Raw genomic sequence first — 20,545 nt, 5'->3', positions numbered from 1 at the left:
CAAGTAAATACGTCAGCGTGACCCAGTTCGCCAACTTGCCATTGCTATGCAACATCGTGATCAAGGAACATATCGTCATACTTTAAATAAGCACGAGAGGTGCATAGAAAAAGCCTCCTCAACCCGGCAGTCAGTGAAACGCTAGTCTGACTGGTCAATTTACCACATTGATAAACCCTATAATCTAGCTCTAGTGTTTGTCACCGACATCGACATATAAATTATTTAGGCAAGGAGGCCGACATTTTTGATATATTGCTTTAACAATCGTTATCGTTACCGTTGCTGTCAAACACGCCCAGCTGATTTTTCTATTCTGTGCTCTTTCGTTCTGGCAACTTTTTTTGTTGTTTTTATTTTGGTTTGACGATTTTGATTGGATTGCAAATAGGTATCGAGCTTCGAATACGGAACGGAACTCTTTTGTTGATTCTTTCATTGCGAAACATGTCTTTGAACTTTTAAACAGAAAACATCTAAATTATGGTGAAGAAATCGCAAGCTAGAGTGTAAGTTAACGAAACCTGAAGTATGTCCGCGCGAGGAGACAAAGGGAACGGCAATGGCGAGGAGCAGATCGTTGAGGTAAATCGATGTGGCTTAGCAATGGCCTACATAATTTTGAATAGCCGTTCATGTTTTGACGCTCATGGTCTGATTGCAGACTTTGGCGGAGGTGTTCCGATGCTTCATCTGTATGGAGAAGCTGGTGGATGCCCACCTCTGCCCGCACTGCTCGAAACTGTGCTGCTACGCGTGCGTGCGGCGCTGGCTCACGGAGCAGCGGTCCCAGTGCCCGCACTGCCGCGCCGCGCTGCACCTCCATGAGCTGGTCAACTGCCGCTGGGTGGAGGAGGTCACGCAGCAGATAGAGACCATGCAACAGACCAACACGGCTACTCATCGGGAGAGCTTTAGAGATAGGTAAAGTTGTTTCTGTATTTCAACCTGGTCCAGATTTATACATTGATACTTTCACAATCTACTCCTATAATTTTACAGAACAGATTGTGCAATGCTGATGGTAGATCACTATTAAGTTTTAATTAGTCCAATTTATATCAGTGAATGGTTATGGGCTGTTATAAAAGATGAATTAAGTTGTTGTTCTGACTTCACGCACTATGAGTCCAGTTATTGTTATTCAAACAATTTCTTAATGCTTACAAATACACTGTTATGGAATAATTTGAATTAATTAACATCATGTCTGATGTAAAGTTTGCCTTGGACAATGTCATTATTTTTTATGCTATAACTGCCAAAGAACAATTACAAAACTTTTTAATTGATCTTTATAAACTTTAAAATTTTAATGAGTTTCCTATTAGATTTATTTTTGCAGTGTTTTAATAGTTTTATTTATAAAAAAATATAGTCTCCAAAAACAAACAGTTTCAAAACAAACTTCCCATTCCCTGTCAGATGCCCGACCCACCAAGAGAAGCTGACAGTCTACTGTTGGACATGTCGCCGCTGCATCTGCCATCAGTGTGCGCTGTGGGGCGGCACCCACTCGGGCCACACATTCAAGCCGCTCGAGGAGGTGTACGAGCAACACGTCACTCAGATCCGGGATGAGGTGTCTCAGCTGAGGCGCCGGTTGATGGAGCTGATCAGTCTTGTGCAGGATGTTGTGAGTTGCTGGTTTATCATTTAAAATTATAATACATAGGATATAAGCGATAAAATGATGATATCTCACACTTATCATAGGTAGGCCAAGACAACAAGGTCAGAGTTTTGTAGCGCTTTTTGGGAAAGGCAATGGAAGATTACTGAGTCCTTACCACCCAACTTGTTTGTTACCTAAAAACAATACATTTTACTAGATTATATAAGAATTCTTTAATTATTACAAATAGCATTAGCATCTTATAACACACATTTTAAATTTGAATCTTTTCATACCGAATCTGCACAGGTAAAGTAATCAAACTCCCGCGTTAATGTAATCTCAAAACACTAAACATTTCCCCAGGAGCGCAACGTAGAGTCAGTGCGAGCAGCAAAAGACGAGCGCGTGCGCGAGATCCGCAACGCCGTGGAGCTGATGATCTCGCGCCTGGACTCGGCGCTGAAGGCCAAGCTGCTGACGCTCATGGGGCAGAAGAACAGCCTCACGCAGGAGACGGAGCAGCTGGAGCACCTGCTGCAGGAGATCGAGCACCAGCTGCACGCCAGCACCAGGTGGGCTGCACGAAATCTTTGTCGACGTAGATAAACTCCTTCAGTGCATGTTGCACCAATAACATTGCTGTTTATATTATCTTTAGCATATGGATGTGGCATACAGCGGTATCTGGCTTGGATGAATTTCAGATATGTACCTATGGCAAAAAATCTAAGGATTATTATTCTTCTATAATCTAGTCTATAAAATACGATTAATCTTTAAAAAACGTTAAATATCGATTGCTTGTCTGTTTTTTATTGTCGATTCAGTTGGTTTAGTATTTTTAGTCAGAAGTATTATGGCATGCTGTGCACGCTACATTTTATCAGCAGAAGGATTTCAGTTTCCTTCAGGAGTTAAGACACATATTTTTATTTCAGATCTGAACTGATAGCGAAGAGCGGAGACTTGTCCAAGATGATTCACCAAGTGCGCAAGAAGCCCATGGCCAGCTTTGTGACCGCACCCGTGCCGGCCGACTTTCATAGGCAAGTTACTTTTTAGATCTATTGTCGGTTTATGATGCATTTATCCTTACTTTTCCTGACGTCATAATAATCGCACAAAAATTTCTATTGCTGGACATAGACCCAAGGAGTGGCACTAAACGGCATAATGATGCTACATTTCACGTTATGATGAGGAAATGATGATTTCATTCTTCTTTGTTTATATTAAAAGGCTCCGAAACTACTTGACCGTTTTCATAAACTCTTGCATATACGCTGCAACAGAAAAATAAGTGAACCGCTAGTTTTTATCCCAGAAAACCTGCGGGAAACCCTTTATAGGCTATGCGGAGCTCGCACGGAAAAGCTATTGTGTAATAACTTACAACCTCTCTCCAACAGCGAAATAGTCCCAAGCTACGACAGCAGCACGTTCCCTCTGAGCAACTTCACGCAACTGCAGCACGCGGCGGCGCCGGTGTACTCGGGCGCGCTGCACGTGCACGGGCTGTGCTGGCGGCTCAAGGTCTACCCGGACGGGAACGGGGTGGTCCGGGGGAACTACCTGTCGGTGTTCTTGGAGCTGACGGCGGGGCTGCCGGAGACGTCGAAGTAAGTGTGTTAAAGAGGATAGGGTGAGACGACAACGTAACGCTAGCGTGACGGTGGCGTGATGCCAGCGTGCCGCTGGCTGTTTAAAATACATGGAATTCTATATGAGACGGTATATAGACAGCGTCGTCTCCGCACTTGACGCAACTTTTTTGTATTTCTCCATAAACAAGTCAATGTTACGGATAATATACTGAGTAACTGGCTCTGATGTTCTGATAAAAAGAGCTGCTCCATAGATTTAGTTTATAGATATTGAGCTGTAGTATGGAGCAGCTAATTCCCGTGATTCCATTTATCAAGATACCTACAGTCATTAAAAAGTCAACCATACCCCTTACAGATACGAGTACCGAGTAGAGATGCTGCACCAGGTGTCCCGCGACCCGTCCAAGAACATCGTGCGTGAGTTCGCGTCCGACTTCGAGGTGGGCGAGTGCTGGGGCTACAACCGCTTCTTCCGCCTCGACCTGCTGGCCAGCGAGGGGTACCTGAATCCGGACACGGACACGCTCATTTTGAGGTGAGACTTATTTTTAGTACTGTAGTAGTTCTGCATAGATCTGGAAGAGCTGGAAGTGACCGATTGGTCAGAATGGCACAAAATAGAGAAGATTTGCGCACTATGTTGGAGGCCAAGATCCACTTCGGGTCGCTGAGCCAACGGAGTAAGTAAGTAGCTCTACATTGTTTGTTGAGACGGATGTGGATGCCGTCTTGGTGGTGATAACATAATACTTTATTATCAATATCGAAAGCATTTGAGTTCGCGTCCGACTTCGAGGTGGGCGAGTGCTGGGGCTACAACCGCTTCTTCCGGCTCGACCTGCTGGCCAGCGAGGGGTATCTGAATCCGGACACGGACACACTCATTTTGAGGTGAGACTTGGGTATTATGGTAAAAGTATTGGGAATAATTTGGATAATGTTTTATAGATATAAATTGTTTGGATACCTACGTGTTTTTTTTCTGAACATAATAGTCTTAGGGTCTGTTTCACAATGTCTGGTTAGTGGCTACCTGACGGATAAAATACATGCTGTCACTCTCTGTTATTATTTTTTAGACAGTGACAGCATGTATTTTATCCGACAGGTAGCGACTAACCAGACATTGTGAAACAGAATATCATTCTCACTGAAAAACCTTTTTGCGTGCAGAGAAGCTTGCGTGTTAAAGCATTTCATTTCATACATAATTTTGTTCTAGAAATGTATGAAAAAATATTCCTTGCCAATAAATTCAATGATCTTCCATGCCGTTGCGGCTATGGCGACTGTTGCTAAGGTTTCGTTGGTGTACCCTTGTGTGTCTTGTAGTTTCACATACTGACCGTTCTTAATGTCCATATAATGTAAGAAAATAAAATACATATAGCTGAACATAAAAGAGTAGAGAATCATTGAGGGCGTGGCAATCTAAGAAAGTGGCCACACTATTATAGTATAGAAAACGGACAAAAGTATCACGATACTTTAGCAGAAAAAAACAAAACGAGAAATGTTTCAAATATTTACTAATTATAAAATGCCACTTTTTGGGGAGGTTTATGTTAAGAGGATCCCTAAAGCTAAAATGCTAAAGTCCGCTTGATATACTTGATTAGATTGGAAAAACGGTGGCTTCTATCACATCGGTAAACATATATATTGTAGCAGAGGGTATACTGAACATGTTAGTTGCTTATAAATTGGTGCAGGATTATAATAAGTATGTTAAAAAAAATTGCAAACACACCATGTCTTTTGCCATTTTTTGACTTATTATGAAAAAACCCTCGAAATCAGAGGGCCCATTTTCATGGAATCTTATATGTATGTGTAGGTAATTAAATTCTTAACAAAGTTACCTTAAAGAGTTGGATTTAATGGACCAGAAGTCAACTTTTTTTGCAAAAAACTAATAAATTCCGGTTTAAAAATGATGACACCGTGACAGATTTCAGATTTCTTCAGTCGTCGCCCTGGTGGCGGCCTGTTAGGAGCAATACCCACGCCATTTTATTTTTTATCAAATATTTCACAAAAACTGATTAAATCAACAAATTATGACTACAAGTATTATAATACATATGCATTTGCTATGGAAAGTTAATTTTCTAATCATTTTAGATGCAGAAAAGCCGAAAATTCTTAGAAAACATTTCGCCTTTTCGATTTGTTTACATTTTTTACTATAGAGTTACAGATGCATAGATAAAGGTAAACATTGCACATAATGACACTTATTAGATTCTCCGAATAAGAACTATACGGTCAATGCAGTATGCCAAAGCGCGAGCCTGTTTATATTCTGAGGGGTAATTTATTTTATTTTAACGGTTGTGTATGGTAGGTAAGCTACACAATATACAGGGTGTTGAAAAGTAAGTTCATAATTTGTTTTATTTGAAACCAAAAACCGTAGTTAATTAAAAATATATATATTTTAAGATGTGGTAGTCTGTACCACTACAGGTTGTTAAAAATAAGTAAGTTTCTTTTTAAAATTGAAGATCTAATATTTACATAATTTTTTAAATCTATTTAACAAGCTTTGCAAAAAAGCGGTTAAGTGCGACTGTATCTCGCCATGAAAAAAATGAAATGTTTACTGTAGCTATGAATTTTATGCGTTACAAGTGGAATAAAATACCGCATAATATTATGTACAACTATGTGAGAGCCTAGTATTTAAAAAAAAAGTCATAAGAAAATATTAAATACACAGGTTTTTTAACCCCTGAAGGAAATAGAGGGGTGTTATAAGTTTAAAGTAAGGGCTGAATTTTTTTTTTAAATTAGGGTGATAGGTAATGTATATTTTTAATGATTTTTTCAAATAGATAAATGTTATACCATTTTTAAATTGCCATAAAATTACCTATAGTTATATATATAGCAAACTAAAAGATCTATAAATTATGACTCCCCATGCCGAGTCTCACTCTACAGGCCCAGGTCTTTTATAAACCTGATATTACCTATACAGGATGTTGCAAAAAGGGTATACTGTGCCGAAAGGGTTTGACTCAGGGGTTATTCTGAACAACTTTTGTTCTCCAAGTTTTGGAAATTCTCGAAAAATAAATTCGGTCTCTATAGTAAAAAGTCACGTGATCGAATAAGTTTCTATGTAAAAGGTTTTGTTACGTGAATTTTCAAAATTGTAGAAGAAAAGTGGATCAGAACGGCACCGAAATCCACTTTTGGCTAAGCTTTATACCCTTTTTTCAATATAAATAAATAAATAATAATAGCTTACTTATTTTCCCACTGCTGGGCAAAGGCCTCCCCTTTCATCTTCCACACCTTTCGATCCTGTGCACCCTCAGCCCAGTTGTTATCGAATTTGTCCAGGTCGTCCCGCCATCACCGTCTCGGCCTGCCTCTCCGCCGGCGCCCGTCGCCCGGCACCCACTCGGTCGCTATCTTGGCCCACCGGTCCGGGTGCATGCGGCAGACGTGGCCGGCCCAGTTCCATTTGAGCTTCGCGGTCTCGACACCAACATCGACTATGCGAGTTTGGGAGCGTAGTATGGTGTTTCTGACACGGTCCGTCAATTTTACACCGAGAAGACTACGCTCCATCGCTCTTTGGCATCGCCTTTTTTCAATACCTTGTATAAAATATCGTCAGCGTCACCTTAGATCGTAATCATCGTAACTCCTCGTGACCAAATTTTAGAGGAGACAAAAATACTGTTTTATTTGTAGTTCTAGTTGGCATACTACCGACCTAAAGTTTTTTTAACTAGCCTAAAAATGATTTGTTTAGACAGTCTATCTTCCTGTTCAACCGCAGCCTGAGTGCCAGTGACTCAATGACTGAAAGGAGGCCATTAGTGCTCCTAAATAAATAAAGCAGGCCTGTAGATTATCTTTCAGTGTACCGACACATCTGATTGCTGTAAGAGCCTGATAAGCTCTTCGAACGAGTCATACCTCTGTGGTGGTACGGTTTCGACCTTTCGGACAGTCAGTTTGGCATCCGAAATGCGGATTCGAATAGTGGTGGGTACAATACTTTGCGTTCGTTCACTTTCGGAGCAGGATAAGAACCACGGGCGAGTTGTTGCGCTGGCTGTTTGCTTAAAAATAGTAACCGCGTTCAACTCTATCCCCTAGAGGGCGAACCTTTAGGGCGGCTCTTGTATACCATCACTTGTCTTCTTATCTGCAGAGGTCATACGTGTCTAACAAGTACATTAAGGATGCGAAAAGAGAGGGTTTGTTTTCACAGAAGAAGTTCAGTTGCGGAGTTCCACAGCGGTAGGTCTTGGACCCCTCTGCTGTGGAACTTGGCATACAACGCGGTCCTGCAAATCAAGCTCGCAAACGGCGTTAGCACAGTGCATTTTTCTAATGTCACACAGGTCGTGAGGCCTACCTCACGACCCTGAGAGCCTCCTTCGGGGATGACATCCCAATGATTCATTACGAAAAAATTGCTGCAGCTGTGCTCGCCATGCAGTGCATGGGCTACTTCCGAATCTGGGGGGCTGTTGCAAAGGAGTCCGTTGCCTCTATACGGTACGGGTTCCGTGCGATCTATGATCCTTCCGGGAGCACCTGTCTTGTCAAGTCGAAGAGAATGGCTCGTATTCGACGCAACCTGCAGTACTGGTGGGATTGGTTGGAGGGCAGGACAGCAGGAAGCTGCAGCAGCCGTCATGCTGTGGTTCGACGCATAGATGCAAAAAAAAGTTGAAAGTAACTTCATGTTAATAAAATATTAGATCTTAATTTAACAACATAACATTGCAAAACAAATAACATTGTTGAGTATGTTATTGTAATTTACTAAAGTAGTAATAAAAACAAAGGCTTATTGCATAGTTTTCGTTCACGTTCGCCTACATCGCACGTTGTATATGAGAATAAAGGGTAATTACTAAGTTTTCTTGTTTAAAAATCACGGTTTGGGGTTTAGAGGAAAACAAATGGTAAAATGCGGAATACAGTTTTTTTTTTCGAATTAAGAGGAAAACATGTGAATTCAAAAAACGTTTCTATTGACACCAAAGAGTACTTTTCGCCGAGAAAAGTGGAGTTACAATGTTTGCGATCTAAAGTGATGATAGAACTAGAACTTATTTTTTCAGTTCACCTGCTGTTGAGTGAAATCGTAATTAGGTAAATGACTCCTTGACATGAAAATAACCTTTTTTTTATAATCGTTATTACAAAACCGTTTTTTTTAATACAGCAATATTTGTAGGTGTACTTACAGTGAGCAAAAGAGCGCAGCAAGGTGTAAATTTTTTGGTTTTTAAGAAACAAAAATATTATTTCTATCATATCCCAAATACACATAAGTACTTTAAAAAAAAAACACACACTCACGCCTTGTACTAATGTACTCCCTTGCGGGGGTACTTACATGTTATTATTTTTCTGGTGACCTCCCCATATCCCTTTGCCAGCACCTTTTGTGACACCCTGTATATGCAGAGTTCTGCAAACTACTGTTCTGCTTTTGAAACACCAAAAAAAAACAGGTCGTCTAACTAAAAGGTCACGTTACCAAAAAAAAATTATATGAAGAAGCGTTTTTTTCACGAATATAAAAAATTACGTAGGATAAAAGTTTTTCAGAGTGACGCCTGAGTAACGCCCTTTCGGCTAACTATACTTTTTTTATTTACTATTCTTATACCTCACACGGGGGCAGAGTTTAATACAACACCCTGAACTATTAAACTCTGATAATATTTTCGCGATTTTTTTACATTCTGATTTCATTTCCTGGCTTAGAAATAACATCAATAACATGCTGCACACGTAGGTTTCGGCATAGTATTAAACCCTTTTTGCAACAACCTGAATAAATATCGGCACGGGTACGACTTTATATATAATTAATTATTAAATATTAAAAATACTTTCAAATAAAAATAAATATTTTCGTATCACAAAACAATATTAATTACTTAGTATATTTTTAACAAAGTGGCATGTCTTCACTTTTATGTTTTCGAGTACTATGTTAAAATTTCATGTCATTGTCCGTAGAACGCCCCGCATACCTCAACCCCCCCTCACTAGATTTGACAGATTCTGATTTTCTTCCAGCTTTAGTGACAGCCTTAAGAGAAGAAATTAGTAGGGGAGAGGGGGGCAGTCTTGAATGAATTTCATTAAATCAAATCAACTGTAACTTTTATTTCATTGTGTATATCATAATGTTTTTTTTTGCACTGAAACACGTGTTGGTTATCCCATTATGTAATTACTATAGGAGAAAAGTGATAGTATCACACATCGATATTTTATTACAGTTTTTCTTGCTCAGGAAAAAGTTCAAATGTGCCCCGGCAATTCTTCTATTAAAACTGTGTTTACCGATTTTCCTGCAACAAATTATTTAATTGGTCAGAAAAGCAGTGACTTGCAAATTATTATGTCTGGGGAATTTATACCGACTCTTACATATTCTTACACATATTTTTACAATAGGTACTCTAACACGGAGAGACCGACGACACCTACAGCTGTAAAACTTATCAATACCCTTTTTGAGTCGAGGGTTAGTAAAAAAGTATCTAGACCTGATGTTTTAACAACATTAGCATCCAGACCCTGATGTCATGTAACGTTTGACACTAGTATTTTCTAACCTCTATAAGAATAACAAATACACATTAAAATGCATTCTATTACATCAAAATAGTACTTTTTTACAAGAAATAGCAATGTATGTTAATGGTTAGAAATTAAGTACCTACTCACCAGTATAAAACGCTGCTCTTTCATAAACATCGTATATATTGACTAATACTTCTCCAGCCTCATTCTCCGCCAAACATCGTAGGTAAACGCTGTAAATCATCTGTCTAGCTTCGCTGCGAATGGTTTTATTCATTTTCACCTCGTGAACAAACTCAACAATCCACAAAACTCCAAAATTAAGCAAAATTCGATTTGTTTATACAGGAAAAGGGCGAGTTTGACATTCAAACCATAGAAACAGACCACAAATCACAAGTTTTTTTTTATTGCCAGGTTTAAATCTGTTTAGTTCCAAAAACATTAATCTCTACTCTTTTGTGTTCAGCTATAATAACGGTCAGCAAATACTTACAGGTTCCAAGTCCGTCCGCCCACGTTCTACCAGCGCTGCCGCGACCAGCAGTGGTACATCAACCAGCTCATCACCATGCAAAACCAGCACATACTGCAGATCAATGATCTCAAGGAGGTGAGTCTATTACTACTCACTTAGGTACACATACTTCTGAATATCGAAACACATTATGGCGCCGCGTCGGATGTTCATAGTGTGATTCTGGTCATAGAAAATAGTACATTAGATTTAACCCAACACGCATCGTGTTTCATCGGGTCGCATTATCGGGTTTCATTAGTGTGCGCTTGAATGTTTATACCCACTAGTGTCTGCTATTTAATCTGTTGTTTATAATAATTTTAACACTTTAGTTCTTTCTGAATTACTCTACAAAATTAGAAACTTTAAAATTGTTGGGTACATAAACCGTACATACACTTACTACGCTCGCAGATCGTCTTTGGTAGTGCAATAGTTTTACAGGCGCTCCAGCATTGAATAGAAAAAACAGAAATTCTGAATAAGGCTGGCTTTTCCTCTCCACACAGCAATCCACTTCTAAAACACTTCTCTCCCTCAGCGTCTCTCCCTCGAGATGTCTCGCAACTCGATGGCAGCAACCCGAGCGAGCCCGAACACCTCGCCTTCGCAGTCCAATGCTGCGGCGACTACAGACGCGGAACACCCGACCCAGAATAATCCCGTCGATGGAGCCGCGCCCGGCGATGCGCTTGTGTTCAACCAGTGGAAGTACATGGCGTTGAACTCGCTGGTCAGCGGTAGTGGCCAGCGGCTTACTAGTCCTGGTAAGTTTTTTTAGAAAAGACATTTTATATAGGTACATACATGCTCACGCTTGTCTTCCAAAGGGATGGGCAGATCTCCCAAATTCATAGAGCTTTTTGAAACTTTGCGATAGGTTTAAAATTGACGTCGTGATATAAGTTTTCATCTTTTTGACACCTTTTTTTTAAACCTTGTTGTAAATTTAAAATACGGTCTATGAATTTGAGGGTAAAATTATATGGACCTCCACGTGCCACGATCCTGACGTACTTCTTTTGTTTCCTCTAAATTCATAAGTATCCTTATACACGCAAAATTTTCCGTTTTATTCTAAATGCGAAGCGGAGTGTGGGACGGTTTTTTTATTAATACATATATTTATTTTTATACTATACTAGAAGGAGTCTTTTGACGAATAACTGGTAGTGGTACGAGACAGGCCGACAGAGTGTTATGGCACTTCTTCGGAGAGCCCTATTTTCCCTAGTTTCTCCTCTGATAATTAATGAATACGAGATTTCTTTAGCTTATTTGTCATATTAGGTAACATTAGGAAAAGAAAAATATTATTTAAAAAAACTTATAACTTTCTTCTATCCTATAGCATTGCCAACAGGGATCCTGAACACGGCGATGTGTGAAGACTCGCGCAACAACGAGGTGCCGCCTTCGTTCTCGTTCGGGGACTACCCGGCGTTGGAGCGCCGCGACCTGCCCTGCAACCTGCCTTCTACGTCCAGGTGAGGAGTTGTTGGTTGTTGAGGGTAATGTAGGTACGGAGTTAGTTCAGCTCGCAGTGTAATTATGTAAATAAACCAAGGAACGGCAGTGATTCAGGGGGTCAATCTAAACGACTTTTGTTCTATGTCATTTGGAAATTCGCGAATAAATAATTTGCTTCTCCATATAAATTTTGATGGTGACGTAACTTTTTTTTATGGAGAAGCCAAATTTTTTTTGCGAATCCAAATTTCATAGTACAAAAGAACCTTTTTGCTGTTTGTGTACTGATTTTGCTTTAAAATTAGCTCCAATGGACCCATGTTTGACAATAACTGTTTCCCCCCAGATCAGCGAACTCCCTGCACGTCGGCGGCGCAGACAGCATGGCGCTCGTGTCCCTGCACACGCTGCTGTCGGCCGCCGCGCCCCGGAGCAAGCCGCGCCGCCACGTGCCCTGCCGCGAGCACGCCGGTATGTACTGTACTGTGTGCGGAGCGAGGAGCAAGCCGCGCCGCCACGTGCCCTGCCGCGAGCACGCCGGTATGTACTGTACTGTGTGCGGAGCGAGGAGCAAGTCGCGCCGCCACGTGCCCTGCCGCGAGCACGCCGGTATGTACTGTACTGTGTGCGGAGCGAGGAGCAAGCCGCGCCGCCACGTGCCCTGCCGCGAGCACGCCGGTATGTACTGTACTGTGTGCGGAGCGAGGAGCAAGCCGCGCCGCCACGTGCCCTGCCGCGAGCACGCCGGTATGTACTGTACTGTGTGCGGAGCGAGGAGCAAGCCGCGCCGCCACGTGCCCTGCCGCGAGCACGCCGGTATGTACTGTACTGTGTGCGGAGCGAGGAGCAAGCCGCGCCGCCACGTGCCCTGCCGCGAGCACGCCGGTATGTACTGTACTGTGTGCGGAGCGAGGAGCAAGCCGCGCCGCCACGTGCCCTGCCGCGAGCACGCCGGTATGTACTGTACTGTGTGCGGAGCGAGGAGCAAGCCGCGCCGCCACGTGCCCTGCCGCGAGCACGCCGGTATGTACTGTACTGTGTGCGGAGCGAGGAGCAAGCCGCGCCGCCACGTGCCCTGCCGCGAGCACGCCGGTATGTACTGTACTGTGTGCGGAGCGAGGAGCAAGCCGCGCCGCCACGTGCCCTGCCGCGAGCACGCCGGTATGTACTGTACTGTGTGCGGAGCGAGGAGCAAGCCGCGCCGCGGGGGTTCATGTTGCGTGAAATGCCGAAACATACACGCTACACACTATACCATAGAATAAGGATATAATCGGTAAAAGGCCGTGGAAAAAGCTCTACCAATAGAATCTGTAACTTTAGCGTCTTGTTTCATGTGTCATCGGTCTTGTTTCACCTATGCACCAATAAAAGTCATGAACAAAAATACCATCATAAATAATATCATTAACTTATCTTGCAGCGGTGGCGAGCGCGCCGGCGGCAGAGCCCCCCGCGCCCCCCGCGCTGCCCTCCTCCGCGTCCTCCCCCGAGCTCGGCGCGGCGCCCGAGCGGCCCGCGACCATGTCCGACTGCAGCTCCGACACGCAGGTACTGGCAGCAGCACCCCCTCCCCCCGCGCCCCCCGCGTCCTCCCCCGCGTCCTCCCCCGAGCTCGGCGCGGCGCCCGAGCGGTCCGCGACCATGTCCGACTGCAGCTCCGACACGCAGGTACTGGCAGCAGCACCCCCTCCCCCCGCGCCCCCCGCGCCGCCCCCGAGCTCGGCGCGGCGTGTATTTACCAAGATAATAGATTTATGGACACGAGATACGTTTGGATGCTACGACAAACAAGTGAGTGGAGACTGAGGCAGCAGTTTCTTGCAATGATCGGGCTCTGGAGAGCCAACTGGTTCCTGTGCAAGCGATGCGTTTCTACCGCAAGGTGGCCGTTGGCCACAATAAACATCAAAATTATGTCCATTCGAGTGAGCTTGTGTAGGCACTAATACCTTCGCAGATAATAGATTAGACTGGACTAGCATAGCATAGACTGGACTAGCATAGCTTAGACTAGTGTTTCATGCTAGCTTGGCTACACACAGACGCGAAAAGATACTTTGTTTCATACCATATAGTGATAAATCACATATATTGCAGCCGGAGCTGATGTTCAGCGAACTGGAGGTGTTCGCGGACGACGCGCCGGCGCACGGAGACGAGAACTCTAATGAAGAGAACGACGTTGACGACGAGACCATGTCCGGTACGGTACTATACCTTGTTTCACTGGGAAAGACATCTGACAGAACCCTTATTACATTCGAATGAGGATAGTTTTTGTTTTGTTTGTATCAGATGTCTTTCCCTTCCCCGTGAAATGAAATATAGTTGTTACTTTTAAATACCTGTTATAGTGTGACCATTACCGCTGTGCACTCCCTGAGGTAGGCTAGCGGCGAGACGGGGCGGAGAATCGGCTACTGCGCTCTATCACGTCTCTATCCCTGTCTCTGCTACACTCGTGGCGCATACCTCAGGGAGTGCACAGCGGTAATGGTCACACTATAAGGCCGTATACAGAAATACTTTTCTATGATCTACCGCTCCACCGCTGATAAGCGCGGGCGAAATATCCTCTGTAAAGTAAGCGCTTACAAGTTTTCAGTTTCCTTTTTGTATACGGCCTATGAGTTGATAATATTGTCATACGCTGTAGCGCAAAAGTCGTCATAGATGATTATAATAGCTTGGAATAAAATTAGCGTTGCGTTCCGATGTGCGTACTCCTTTTTAGTTCAGCTTGTGTTGTGTATGATGTAGAAGAAAATTTCAGATGCTAGGTTTCAAGTGCATTATCTGTATATCAGGCTGGGGTTTATGTAAGGAAACGGTATCGCATAGGTACAAGATTTCTTCGAATAAAATACTCTGCTAGCAAAACACCACTGCCATGATCCTTTAACCCCATATCCATCACCGTAGGTAATTCCCCAAACCACACCTCCCATAACCCTCTAACTAACCCATCCCCTGTATCCTATCCCACCTCCAACTTTCCCCCCTAGATGGCTCATCAGCGAGCGACTGCGAGTGGTGCGCCGTGAACGAGGCGTGCGACTACACGGGCGAGGGCCGCGCGCCGGGCCACGCGTACTGCCCGTATCGCCGCGCGCGCCGCCAGCGACACTCGCCGTATCGCCAGCGCCCGGATAGAAGCCAGCAGAGGCCAGTGCCGGATGCGAGCGGAGACATCAAAATTACGTTTCATATTTAGATAAAGTATTTTTGGAGGTGACCCTGTAGGGTACTTTCTCGTAGCAAAATGACAGCGATAGGCGCCTCCCAAACTTATTCCATTTGATTTTTTTATTTTCCATAGATGATTCCACCCTGAAATTTAAATTGTTCTTGGATTATCTGATCTCATTATTTTTGTTATTAATTATTTATCTCACGGTGAAAGCGTCAGTATTCAGTAGGTATTGATTTACAGTTACATTAAATAGTTCCTCGGCTGATTAGTAAAGTTGTGTTTTGTTGTTAATTTAATGTCAAACTTTAGTTCTTATTAAAAAATAAATTAAACCACAACGCATATAATTTTTCGTCCACCTCTAAACTCTGAATGACAATAGTAAGTATTTCATATTGCATTTGTCAGTTTCAATAATATTGTATTACTTATAATAAAAAAACTTTTCATGTATTAAACTCCGAATTTAACGCCATTTAAGGTCTAGGTCTCAATTACATTCAGCTGCTAACTGTATACCTACCGGTTGATTGTGCCCTAACAACCTTCCACCAACACACATCACCACAACCCCTCTTCTATCGAAGCGTTGGACATCATAGTACAGGGTACACCTAGTTTGCTTCACTTCAATAAAAACATGTAATAGTGTATTATTTATGTATTAAAATTAAATCTGTTACCCAATAAATTTCTTATTTCTTAATCTTATCAAATTCCAGGTGAAAACGACATAGAGGGCGCCGAATCTCTCGCTCGCAACCGCAGCGAAGACACCGACATACTGTCCCGCCTACTCTGCGCGGTTCACGGGAGGGGTGAGGAGGCGCGCGGGGAGGCGGGCGGGGCGCGGGGGGAGGCGGCGTTGAACACGCACAAGCACACGGACATGTTGCTGTTGAACCTGATGCGGATGAACGGGCTGACGCCTAAGCAGCCGAGTAAAGGTGGGTTTGGTTATTTATCTATACCTAGTTTTTGACCGAATTAGGTAATTTACAGCAGAAAGCAGAACAGATAGGTCTCTGGTATGACACCTGTGACTATACTCAAGTAGTAATGTGCGGGATGCACCTATTTTGGTTGAGGATGAAGGTTTAGGAATGAAAAGGCTTCTGTGAGACCGGCAGGAAGTGAGGGTAGAGAGCTGTTGTTTGCTTGTTTTTCTTCTGTCCGCCTGCTCTGCGCGGTTCACGGGAGGGGTGAGGAGGCGCGCGGGGAGGCGGGCAGGGCGCGGGGGGAGGCGGCGATGAACACGCACAAGCACACGGACATGCTGCTGTTGAACCTGATGCGGATGAACGGGCTGACGCCTAAGCAGCCGAGTAAAGGTGGGTTTGGTTGTTTACCTAGCTAGTTTAGTACCGTTTAGTTTATAGCAGGAAGCAGTAGGTCTCTTGTATTACACCTGTGACTTTACTTAAGTAGTAAAAGTTTAAATTCAAGTCATTATTATAGTCAGATATCTTTTCCGCACTGCTTGGGTTGCCTTTTTAAGTATCGTGGCTCATTTATAGCGATTGTTTAAAATTTACACATATGTACTTACCTAACCTGAACTTTTAAAATTCCAGTGCCAAAACGCAACTGGGCATCAAGCATAAGCGACACGCACGACCGGCGACTCAGCCCGCGGCTGACGCCGCCAGACTCTGGCTACTGCAGCCAGGGCCAGGGCTGCAGCCTGGCCAGCCCGGGCCAGACTCTGGCTAGCCCTAGCCCAGCTCTGGCCAGCCCAAGCCAAGCTCTGGCGTTGCCGCAGCGCGCGCGGCCAAGGGGAAGGAATAGCAGAGTGCCGGCGCCGCACTCGCCCGGACAAGTTAATAGGAGTAGGAATGATGCGCGGGCGTTGCAAGGTTGGTTTTTGTTTAGTTATTTGAAGTAGTTTTGATAGTCTATCTAGATTTTAATAGAAGGTGTGATGATGGTTAATGGTTGCACTTAATAGTAATAGTATCATCACATTGATTTATCAAGTTACTGGTTTACATTTAACTTCTATGCTTCTGTCCCCTTTTATCTGGCAACGGCGATCTTCATAAGCTGCGTACAGACCGGGCCAACGAACGCCCAACGAACGCCAACGGTTATCCCAACGATGGATATTTATCATACATAATACAGGGCAGATTGCAGCAACGAAGGTCAACGAAAAACGTTCGTTGTCGTTCGTTGGGCCGGTCTGTACGCGGCTATAGAAGTTCCCTTCCATTGTTCACTGAAAAACTCCATTTGAAAATCCCGGGTATATCTAAAGTCACTATGAATACTATATTTATTTGACTCTTTATGGTACAAATAATACAAAAAAAAGTACAAAGTGTGGACTTAATGCGAATTTCCTGCGGTCACGTGGTATTATTTGTCTAACTTACATGATGTGTTACTTCCAGCATTCGGAGTAACGCCCCCCGGCACGCCGGAGCGCGCGCCGCCGTCGCCCGGAGCCCCTTTACATGACTACTGGCCGTCCGTCTCCTCTATCAGTGATAATGACGACACCATGCTGGATTATAATGTGAGTTTAGAACGACAGAGATGCTTATTAAAATGTGCCATATAACAGTAAGCTCTGGGCTGGAAAAAGTGTTCGATTGGTGGTCATCGCTGACCTTCGACTACTGGCCGTCTGTCTCCTCTATCAGTGATAATGACGACACCATGCTGGATTATAATGTGAGTTTAGTACTACAGAGAAGCCGATTCAAGTATGTCTGTGCCATATAATAGTAAGTTCTAGGCTGGAAAAAGTGTTCGACCGGTAGTTAGCGCTGACCGTCGGTTGACGTAGCTATGTCTACGCAAGTCTATGAGTAACGCAGCCTTAGAATCTATAAATATACTATTTAGCCCTTGAGTTTGCTAGAAAATAAGGTTTTGGTGACCCCAACGAGATGAAACGGTTTATTTACCACTGCTTGTTTTAACAGTGAAGTGGCGTATCATTCTGAAAATCGACCATTAATGATAACCCTACTCGATACCAAGAGTATAAGGATTGGTTAGATAGCAATCCTCAACTTGACCTTTATTAAACCATAACCTCTTCCACATTCCCAGGACACCCTCTTCGACATGCTGCTCAACAGCCTGTCCATAGACGGGGGGCGGGAGGAGCCCCCCCGCGCCGCCACCCCCCCCGGCCAGCCCTGGAGCCCCGCGCCCAAGGAGCCCCAGGACTGACTGAGGCGCCACTACCGGAGAGAGTATTATCATTAGAGTGGGGCTAGTTATGCAATCAGAGGGCCTGGTGTAGGGTTTCCTTGACCGATCGAGCAGTGAAAGTTTAAGTGAAGTTTGTATGGCGCAGAGCTAGTGAAGCGCGTGCGCCATACAAATTTGAGTTTACTCAACTCTACTCGAACGGTGTAAAAACTCGCACTACGCGTGCAGCACCTAGGATGGGTGCGTGATAAAAGTCTTGACATGGCTATGAACTTTTATGACAATGATTGTTCGTGCATGCGTTGCGTTGGCTCTTGTAAGCACCTATTGTGTACATAGGTTGGCGTTATAAGGTACGATTGGTTGTTGTGTTAAATTGTCGCGAGAAATGACGAGTTTGAGATAGGGTAGTGCAAATTTGTTTCAGAGTATTGGAATGTGTAGAAATACAAATAAATGTGAGCACGCACTTAATCGCACAAATATGTGTAGCGGTTTGCTGTAAAAGCAATATATGAATTAAATTGACTTGACATACCAAGAAATTATTAACAAAGCTAATTCTACCAAAGCAATTCAAGGATTCAAACTTGCCGATCGAAGATTCAAGATCGGATTGTGATTGAATCCTTATGTAACATGCAACTAATAATTAATTTTATCATGTTAGCAGTGTTAACGGTAACGGTAGTCCTTATGGACCACAACTAGTGGCCCAAGACCTCCTAAATATGAAGGAAAAGTGTTGAATTCATTCTGTGAATACAATAAATTCTCGACGATTACAAATTCCTGGAGTTTATTGATAGTATTTCCGATTGTCATACAATACTAATAGTATTAGGTATATATGGACACTAACATTTTACTTTTAACTATGTACAACACACATAAAAAGAAAAAAAAAAACTATCAATAGACGGCATGGGTCTTTTGCTAATCGATGGAAGATGAAGATCTCCAGTATTTCTAATTATGATATTAGTAGAAATATAAATATAACTATAAACAAATTAATATAAAAGGGTAACACTATGTCAGTAGTAAAACTACTTCTCTGCGTTTGCATTTATTTTATGTATTAATAATTATATTCATATTCAATATTATTTTAAAACCCATACTTACAGCCATTTTGTATCTCATGTATGATTGTATAATCTATGCTTTATATGAAAAGATAAAGAAAGTATATGAAAATTTCGCCCTTAACAAACTAAGAATATAAGGGGAGATAGCTAGCGTCCGACCACCATTTTCACATTGTTTATATATTGCAATTAAAATAGTAACATAAGTTTGCATTTGACGTAACTTGCTTTTCAATTTCACATTTATCTTATTAATAAAGATGCCATCATGCAGGCCCGTATATTTTGGGAATGGAAGTTGAATAGACACTATTTAGTAGATATATTAGTGCAAAGTAATGTATTAATAATAAAGTAGGTATTATTATAATCGTAGACCTTGTAACCGTATTATGAAACAATTGTAAACGAACTAAAAGATAATCAGTCACAAAAGTCAATTCTCTCTAATTTGGTTTCTTGAAAACCCATGTAACTTACACATAATATTATGTATTACCTGAATTTGTTTATATTTACGACTGAAAAGTGCAAAGCGTGTGATTGAGTCTAGAAAATTTTAGTTTAATGAGAACTGAATAATATAAGTCTTCAAATTAAATAATACTCGTGTTAGCTTAGGTAGGACACTTTTAAAATTGTTAACAAAACTATGCTCAAGAATAACCTTATTACTTTTTTTCATTTTCATTCATTATGTAGCGGACCTTGGAGTATCAATGTGATGTTTAATTTGTTTAGGTCACATTCTACAGATAAAACTAAAATAAGTTGGACTATGGTTTTAGCCAGCAGGATTTATCTGGTCTTTGAAGTGGTGCAAAATGCCGCTTTTGTGTGGTTATTGTTAGAAGCACGATAGGTTATTTTGTATGTGATCTTTGCAAGAATATTATTCAAATTTGTTTATAAAAAAATCAAAGAATTGCGTAGGATTTCTAACGTTTCAATCTTTGTATTGGTATATATTTTTTGAAAATTCTTTGTTAAATTTATCTTGATTCAATGTAAAATAATATTATGTAATAAATGCAAATTACCGAGTACTTGAAGTAGTTTTTTGTATACCTGCTCAATTCAAAGTATCGAAGATTTTTTTATCAATAAATGCGGGTAGGTATATTTTAATGAGTCTAATTTTTGTACGGTAGTTTAAACTCGCGGGTTCTTGCTACTGCGGTGTACTCCCACTTTCGCGATCACATTATTTGATAATTCTGATTAATTTGGGTTTTGTGATAAAATACAGCTACCAGCTGAAAGGCATTAAATTCGTGCATATTATTATGTATCGGAAGA

At 42.3% G+C, this 20,545-nt stretch overlaps 2 protein-coding genes across 5 annotated transcripts; both read left to right on the top strand.

Moving 5' to 3' along the window:
* Positions 1-356: 356 nt before the first annotated feature.
* On the top strand, positions 357-15,024 carry LOC119693641 (E3 ubiquitin-protein ligase TRIM37). Of its 4 annotated transcripts, none has more exons than XM_048623575.1 (15): positions 357-585; positions 665-924; positions 1,426-1,636; positions 1,982-2,190; positions 2,557-2,664; positions 3,028-3,237; positions 3,581-3,647; positions 4,004-4,116; positions 10,303-10,417; positions 10,866-11,091; positions 11,676-11,811; positions 12,141-12,265; positions 13,218-13,345; positions 13,895-14,000; positions 14,803-15,024. In XM_048623575.1, exons 1-15 carry the CDS (start codon positions 532-534, stop codon positions 15,009-15,011), a joined length of 2,277 nt encoding a protein of 758 aa, XP_048479532.1. In that variant the 5' UTR covers positions 357-531; the 3' UTR covers positions 15,012-15,024. The 4 variants fall into 4 exon arrangements, with proteins under 4 accessions (XP_048479532.1, XP_048479533.1, XP_048479534.1 ...); XM_048623576.1 differs by having other exon boundaries at positions 3,581-3,665; positions 4,022-4,116; XM_048623577.1 differs by lacking the exon at positions 4,004-4,116 and having other exon boundaries at positions 3,581-3,760; positions 11,688-11,811.
* Positions 15,025-15,709: 685 nt separating this feature from the next.
* On the top strand, positions 15,710-20,292 carry LOC125489057. The gene is made up of 4 exons (XM_048623578.1): positions 15,710-15,937; positions 16,565-16,846; positions 17,384-17,508; positions 18,051-20,292. The coding sequence occupies exons 1-4, from the start codon at positions 15,880-15,882 to the stop codon at positions 18,171-18,173; spliced, it is 588 nt and encodes a 195-aa protein (XP_048479535.1). The 5' UTR covers positions 15,710-15,879; the 3' UTR covers positions 18,174-20,292.
* The last annotated feature ends 253 nt before the right edge of the window (positions 20,293-20,545 follow it).

This window comes from Plutella xylostella, chromosome 10, assembly GCF_932276165.1.
Source record: "Plutella xylostella chromosome 10, ilPluXylo3.1, whole genome shotgun sequence".
NCBI classification, from domain to species: Eukaryota; Metazoa; Arthropoda; class Insecta; order Lepidoptera; family Plutellidae; genus Plutella; species Plutella xylostella.
The sequence above is the reverse complement of the archived record's forward strand: the minus strand, read 5'-3'. Positions and strand labels throughout refer to the sequence as shown.

What these genes read in the sequence shown, in the direction of transcription:
- LOC119693641 (XM_048623575.1), top strand. Translation starts at nt 532, where the DNA reads ATGTCCGCGCGAGGAGACAAAGGGAACGGCAATGGCGAGGAGCAGATC. An exon ending in GCGAGGAGCAGATCGTTGAG is followed by an intron (nt 586 to 664) that starts GTAAATCGATGT and finishes GTCTGATTGCAG; the next exon opens with ACTTTGGCGGAGGTGTTCCG. An exon ending in CCAGCGGCTTACTAGTCCTG is followed by an intron (nt 11,092 to 11,675) that starts GTAAGTTTTTTT and finishes TCTATCCTATAG; the next exon opens with CATTGCCAACAGGGATCCTG.
- LOC125489057 (XM_048623578.1), top strand. Translation starts at nt 15,880, where the DNA reads ATGTTGCTGTTGAACCTGATGCGGATGAACGGGCTGACGCCTAAGCAG. An exon ending in GCCTAAGCAGCCGAGTAAAG is followed by an intron (nt 15,938 to 16,564) that starts GTGGGTTTGGTT and finishes TTAAAATTCCAG; the next exon opens with TGCCAAAACGCAACTGGGCA. An exon ending in TGATGCGCGGGCGTTGCAAG is followed by an intron (nt 16,847 to 17,383) that starts GTTGGTTTTTGT and finishes TGTTACTTCCAG; the next exon opens with CATTCGGAGTAACGCCCCCC.